Genomic DNA, 7,276 nt, shown 5'->3' on the forward strand with positions numbered 1-7,276 from the left:
TCTCTGTCCCGTTTTTTATGGTTTTGCAGAATGCCCGACATGAAACATAATTGCAAATATTCGGCTGTGCAAAAGAGAATAGTGCTTAAGTACAAATGGAGACATGATTCTTTTTTAAATAAATACTTAAACACAACTAAGGTCCCACAAGCACCTGGACTCTAAGGTCTGTGGCCGAGCTGCCTGCCTGCCTGCCTGCGGACTCGTGAAGACAGACGTCCTCCTTCCCCTCCCCCCCAACCAATACATGGAATCTGGTGCCAATGGTCGATCACAATGAGCCCCTTTAGAACCTGCCCCAGGCCTCTAGAGGCGATCTGGCCGGGGCCGGGACCCTGGAATTTCTCGAAGATCACTGGTCCGTAACAGTTACAAGTATTCTACAGAATTCCCTCGGTGCCTGTGTCCGGGGGAGGGGAGCCTAGAGGACTTTCTTCAGCTCGTCGTACAGCACGAGCACAAGGCGCCCCCCATGCCCCCGCAGGACGTTGGACCACGCACCCTTGAAGAAGGCTTTGCCCCCTTCGTCTTTGAAGATCTTCCGCCAGCAGTCGAGGGTCCCCTTGTACATGATGTCGGCTGTAAGAGAGAGACGACACTTACTGGGAGGTTACTGTGAAGAGGACGTTACGGGAACCACGAAAGGCATGTGGCAGGCAGCGAAACCAGCTGCCGCGACCCGGGGGGACGTGGTTCCTCGTCAGGGAGAAGAGGGAGGCAGCGCACACCCGTGGCCCCAGCTCACAGCCCTGCCGGCCCACTGTCGTGGTCGAGGAGGAATGCGGAACTCAGGCCCCCACCCCCACCTCGGGAACCATGCGAGGCCCTGGCCACTCGGGAGACCAGGGACCGAGCAGGTGCCCGGGGGTCAAGGGCTGGCGGGACAAGAGTAGCGCCCTTCAGCACGGCCTCCCGTGCCCCGCGAAGCCGGCACACTTTGGAACCAGACGCTGCCCCAAGCGGTGTGGGAAGCGGCTCACGTGAGGAACGCGAGCCCCTTAAAGGCTGCGACCAGGACGCCCTTCCCGCCAGGAAGGGTTTCTCGGACTTTGTCGTCCGGCCACACGATACCTCCTTTGCGCCCCCGACTGCATCATCATGCGCCTCCGCACGGTGTCGAAGGGGTACGAGACCACGCCCGCCAACGGCCGTCACCGTCTGCGCGAATCATCCAGCTCACCACGATGTGGGTGTTCTTGGGGTCCGGGAGCATGCCTGCGGGGTCAGCAGCCGACGTTAGGCCTAGTGCTGCCCACCCTGCCCCCTCGAGGGGTTCCCAGCAAACGGGTCACGGAGACCAGGTATCAGACGGGCTCGGCCACAGAGCCTGGACGGGGAGGGGGGTGGGCGTGCTGAAGCCTCGTGCAGGCCACGGTACAGTGCCAGAGACCCATGCTTAGTGCCTGAGAGTGACTTCCCTCTACAGCAGGGGCCGGACGAACCTTGGAAGTGGTCACGCCAGACAGCGCGAGGCTGTCCTTTGTTTGGACCTTTATTTTTGAGACAGCCCGAGTGGGGACGCAGGCCCTGAACCCACGAACCGTGACATCACGACCTGAGCTGAAGTCAGACGCTCAACCGACTGAGCCCTCCAGGCGCCCCAACGCAAGGCTGCTCTGTTGCAAAGACCCCCAAACCTTGACGACAGCTGCTCTCAGCTTGCTTTCAGGGTGTGATCTGTGAGCCCCTGAAACTCACAGAGGAGCCCCAATGCCTAGCAGGTAGAAATCGAGCTGTACTGAGGCAGAGCATCTTAAAAAAAACAAAACAAAAGTTAAAAAGTGAAAGTAAGGTCATCAAAGTGGGCTGGGTCCTAAGCAGCAGGACGGACAATCCTTGTAAGAAAAAAGCGAGGGACGACCTTGCTGGCTCAGTCAATTACGTGTCTTGAATTCGGCTCAGATCATGATCTCAGGGTCTGGGGGTTCGAACCCAGGGTGCTGGGCTCTGTGCTCACAGCGCGGAACCTGCTTGACATCCTGTCTGTCCCTCCCCAAATAAGTAAGTAAACTTTAAAAAATTTTTAAAAACGTGAAATCTCAACGCACAGAAAGGTCACACAAGAACACACGGGCAGAACCACCCTCTACACACCCAAGAAGCCAGCGGAACATCAACAACTGTGAAACCCCCCTGGTCCCTCGCCCCTCCCCCCCCCCCCCATCTGAAGCACACTGGGCACTCAGCGGACCTCTGCGTCTGAACCACCCCGATCCCTGGCCGGCCGGGCCCACGCGCTTACCCTTGGCCGTGTCGTACACGCCGAAGTAGGCCGCCCGGTAGATGATGATGCCCTGCACCGACACGTTGAAGCCCTGGTACAGGCCGCGGATGCCGTCAGACTTGGTGATCTTGACCAGGCAGTCTCCCAGGCCCTTGAAACTCCCGCTCGGTGCCCCGACTTGCCCACGTCGGCGGCCAGACGGGTCCTGGCGAAATCCAGCGGGTACACGAAGCACAGCGACGTGGCTCCGGCCGCCCCGCCCGACGCCAGGTTGCCGGCGAAGTACCTCCAGAACTGCGTGTGCTTGTCCACGCCCCCCAGGAAGATCTGCTTGTACTTATCCTTGAAGGCGAAGTTGAGCGCTTGCGTGGGGAAGTAGCGGATGACGTTGGCCAGGTTGCCCCTCCAGAAGGACAGGACGCCCTGCTCCTTGGGGATGCGCACGATGCAGTCCACGATGCCCTTGTACTGCTTGTCGGCGGCGATCTGCTTGCTGGCGTGCTGCACCTGCAGGGCGGGCGGGCGGGCGCGCGCTGGCAACAGGGCCCCAGGACAGGCGCGCCCCCGAGCGGCGCCGGGCCGCCCCCACTCCCGCTCCCGGCGGCAGAAGCCGCTCCACGGGAACGACTCTTCCGTCACCCGCCCCCAACCCCCAGCCCCCGGGCGCACGCGCGCCACTGCCCTCCCGGCGCGGACCGCGCCTGCGCGCCCGCGGGCCCGCCCCCACGCCTGCAGCAGCGCCCACGTGACCCCCGCGCGCCCGGCCCGGCCCCGGAACCCGGCGGCGCGCGGACAAAGCGGCGCGGCCTCGCACTTCCGGCGCCCGCCCGACTGCAGGCTCCGCTGCACGCGGCCCGCCGGGCCTGATGCCGCCTCCCCGCTCCCGGACCCCGGACCCGCCACCGGGCGCACGCCGACCCCCCCCCCGCCCGCCTCCGTCCCCGCGCGCGCGCACACACACACACACCTGCAGCAGCAGCTTAACCCGCTCGATCGGGGCCACCGCCGTCTTGGAGATGGCGGCGGCGATGCCTCCGGCCAGGAAGTCCTTGGCAAAAGAGATGGCCTGTTCCGTCATGGTGGCGGGGCGGGCGGCACGGCGGGAGGAGTGCGGGCTGCGGGCGCGGAGAGCCGGAGGGTGGGCGCCGCTGGCTCAGCCCTGCCGCCGCCGGGACCGAAAAGACGGGGCGGCCAGCGCGCAGCCGCTAAGGGGACGACGCCCCGCCCCGCGCCCCCGCCCGCCGCCACCATTGGCTGCGCCGCGCGCCGGCGCCCCGCCCCTCCCCGCGCGCCGCGCCCCCGCGGCCTGCCGGGAGCCGCTCTGCGCCCCGCCCCGCGGCCCCGAGCGCCGCGCCCATTGGCCGCGCCGCTGCTGCCGGCCGCGCGCCTCGCCCCGGGGCCTGGCGGGAGCCGGGCCCCGCCCATGCGCCGTACGGGCCGGGTGGAGGCGGGGGGTTGGCTCGGCCGGCCCCGTGACCTTGTCAAGGTCACGCGGGGGCAGCAGCGCGCGGCGGAGGGAGGCGGCTGGGGGGCGCTGGGTTCCCGCGCTCGGGCTCCTCCCAGACGCTGCGAGGCGCTCGTCCCGGCGACCTCCGATGCCCGGCTGTGAGCTGCACGCTCGTGCCGAAGACGCCCGAGCGCCAGCCGAGACCCTGGGCTCTCCCTGCTGACCTTCCGAGGTCAGGTCTCGACCCCAGCGCTCGCCCCGAAGACCTCGGGCCCTGACCCCCGACCTCCTGCCTCGTCCCGCTGACCGGTGCTCCGCCGCGGCCCTCAGGCTGCCCCCCCCAAAGCCCTGTCTGAGCCGCGACCCCCTCGCTGCCGACGCCCGAGGTCCGGTCACCACCCCCACGCTCACCCTGAGGCTCTTCGGGCTGCACCGCTGGCTGCCCCCGCCCGTCCTTAACCGGAACACCCCCCAGGCTGGCGCGCCCCCCCTGCCCGAGACCCCAGACCGTCCAGCCTCTGCGGGCGCCCCGTCCCCCTGGAGGACCCGTCCGTGCCCTTGGTGGCCCTCCCCGCAGGGGGCCCTTGCTCCCCCAGCCGCACACGTGGCACACACGCGCCCGCGTGACCCGCCACCCCCCTGCGCCCCCAGCAGCACATCCCTGCCGGGAGGCTCACCAGCCCAGACGGCTTAAGACGTGGTGAGCTTTTTACTGAGTCGCAAGCAAACGTCCCGACTAGGAAACGCAACATTGGCTCAGTTTTACGTGCTGTAAACTGGAAGCTCGAGAACAGATCCTGGGAGCAATCCTCACCCCAGGACTGTCTTCCTGTTTGTTTTCCTTTCTGCCCTCTGCTTCCTTCCCCTTTTCTCTGTGCTCGCCACACTGGTTTCCCGTGTCCCCAGTAGCAGGTGAAAACCTCTGGCACCGGATGGATCAGTGCCCGCAAAGCGCCCGGGAAAGCCCCGGGCACCAGTGCGCCGTGTCCTTGCCAACGCCCGCCTCTGCTCTGTGCTGACCTCCAGGACAGGCCGGTCCTGCTCAGGGCGCCTGAGGCTGGCCGGCAATGCAGACGCTGACCCTGTTGCGGGGGGGGAGGGGAGGGCGTGGGGGGGGCACTCAGAAGTAGCTTAAACGGTGACAGGGTCTGGGCCCCTGAGCATGGCTGTGGGGGGAGGGGGGGGGGGCTTGGAGGTTCTGGCACATTCTCGAGGCTTCGCAGGGACAGGAAGTGGAGAATGTCCCCGGACGGCCCCACGGCCACCCGGAGCAGCCAAGGGGCTCTGCAGCGGGAGGTGGTGGGGATGCTCGCCGGGGACCAGGCAGTTAGCTCAGGGGGCTGGAGCTGGGCGCTCCCAGGTGAGAACAGCATCAGCCCGTCTGGGCTGGAACGGACCCTGGCAGTGATGATCCCCGCCCGGCAGGGGAGGGTGGGGGGAGGGACCTCCAGGGCCTCTCAGCTGCTCACCCCGGATGACACTGGGACTCCAGGCCCAGGACCTGGCATGAAGTGCTTCTGTGCAGCCAGCGTCCTGAGCAGGTGGGGGCGGTTACCCTCCGGTCCGCTCCCCTTCCCCCGGCTCCTGCGCTGCGCCTGGATTCCCAGTGACCACCCCAGCGGGCCGCACTGAGCCCCATGGTCCCTGGAGAATGCTTCTGGGACGAAGGAAGACACACAGTCTCTTTCCCTCATCGCTAATCGCTGTCCAGAACACGTTTTTTCCGCGGCGGGTCGACTCAGGCACTCCACTGTGTGCCCTTTGTGTCTCTGTGGTTGGGGGGGGCGGGGGGGGTGTGCGTGGGTGCCACGCAAGAGGGCAGCGGCGTCTCCAACACCAGAAGCCCAGAACCCCGTGTACCTGGGGACAGCCGGTCTGGGGAGACTGCCCCCCTGAGACGGGCAAGGGGGAGAGGATGCCCGAAAGGGGCTGGTGGGGGGACGCAGGGTGGGCGGGGTCCAGCAGAGGCTCACGTTTCCCGCCTCCTGTGGGCAGGCTCAGAAAGGTCCCCAAGGCTAAGAATTAAGCCAGCGGTTGGAAGGAGCTGGAGGCCAGCCTTTGGTGGGCAGTCGATGCTTAAATCTGCTTCCCCAGAGCATCTGAGAAATGGGCCTATTGATTAAAAAAAAAGATTTTAATGAAAATGCATTTTAAGAGACCATGCGTGGGGTGCCTGGTGGCTCAACGGAGTATGTGTCTGACTTTGGCTGAGGTCACGATCTCACGGTTCGTGGGTTCGAGCCCCACGTCGGGCTCTGTGCGGACAGCTCGGAGCCTGGAGGCTGCTTCGGATTCTCTGTCTCCCTCTCTCTCTGTCTGCCCCTCCCCTGCTCGTGCTCTGTCTCTCTCTCAAAAATGAGTCAATGAATCTCACCTGGAGGGTGGGGCTCAGGTCAGCCACAGAACTCCAACCTCCTCCATTCGTCAAGACCACAGATCCTTGAAACTCCTTTGCACTCTGTGCCCACACACTATCCATTGTTTGTCTGACTCCTCTAAACATACCTTTTGCCCAAAATTCCTCGTTTTAAAGTTATGTATTTTGTTTTGAGAGAGACAGAGTGCAAGCAGGGGAGGGGCAGAGACACAGACGGAGAGAGAGCATCCCAAGCAGGCCCCATGATGTCAGCTCAGAGCCCCGTGTGGGGCTCCAACCCACGGACCGTGAGATTGTGACCTGAGCCAAAGTCAAGAGTCACACGCGTGACTGCCGGACCACCCAGGCAGCCCGTTTTGTCACAATATTCCTAGTAAAAGAAAGCTCAGGACGTATAGTACGGAGGTCACACGTTCTCTTCCTATTTTGGGGATGTCTTGCCTCAAGAAGTTCCCGCAGACACAGACGCGGGAGGGTGAGCGGTTGCTTTCCGCCCGGGTCCTTGGTTTACGGGCACACTTGTGGGTGTGCAAACTCCGGGCGGGCTGAGCTCTGCGCGCGGCGGCCCAGGCACGTGGCTGGTCGAGGTCGCTGGGAACAAACGCGGTGTCCTTGCCAGGGCTGTGCGGCCAGGCTGACACATAAAACGCGCCCACCGCAGGGCCTGGCCCCTCCAGGGTGGGGGGGGCGGGGAGGCAGACGGGCGGACCAAGGTGACCGGGTCAGCGTCACGCGGCTCTGCCTGGCTGGGGCTGGCACGAGGCGGGTGTGTCCCTCCAGGCTGCTGAGCACCAGCCAGGGGTGGGGGGGTGGGGGAGGGGACCCAGGGCAGGAGCAGTGCTGTTTTACTGCGGGTCAGGTCGTCCCACAGACAGCGGCACTGGGGGATGAAGGAGGCTGGAGCCCTTCACCTGTGTTCTTACATGGAGGGGGGTGGGGAGGAGGCAGGAGACGGGGGACCCACCGGACGGCACCCGCCCCTCCCCTCGGATCAGCCTTTCATTCCTTTTTCCATCCCAGCCTCCCACAGACACACGACTTCTGATTTAAAAAAAAAACAAAAAAACATTGGGATAGTCTGGGGGGCTCAGTTCAGCGTCCGACTTTGGCTCAAGTCAAGATCTCACGGTTCCTGAGTTCAACCCCTGCATCAGGCTCCGCGCTGACAGCTCAGAGTCTGGAGCCCGCTTCCGATTCTGTGTCTCCTCCTCCCTCGATCACACTCTGT

General features: G+C 64.6%; 1 protein-coding gene across 1 annotated transcript; it reads right to left on the reverse strand.

The window, feature by feature from the left end:
- On the reverse strand, positions 1-3,376 carry SLC25A6 (solute carrier family 25 member 6). The gene is given in 7 exon segments (XM_053891861.1): positions 1-579; positions 1,067-1,142; positions 1,144-1,164; positions 1,166-1,215; positions 2,243-2,393; positions 2,396-2,731; positions 3,192-3,376. Coding segments are annotated over 7 exon segments (903 nt in total). The 5' UTR covers positions 3,303-3,376; the 3' UTR covers positions 1-421.
- Between the last annotated feature and the right edge of the window lie 3,900 nt (positions 3,377-7,276).

The sequence above is a fragment of the Panthera pardus genome, unplaced genomic scaffold (assembly GCF_024362965.1).
Source record: "Panthera pardus isolate Hobbes unplaced genomic scaffold, ASM2436296v1 HiC_scaffold_27, whole genome shotgun sequence".
Classification (NCBI taxonomy): Eukaryota; Metazoa; Chordata; class Mammalia; order Carnivora; family Felidae; genus Panthera; species Panthera pardus.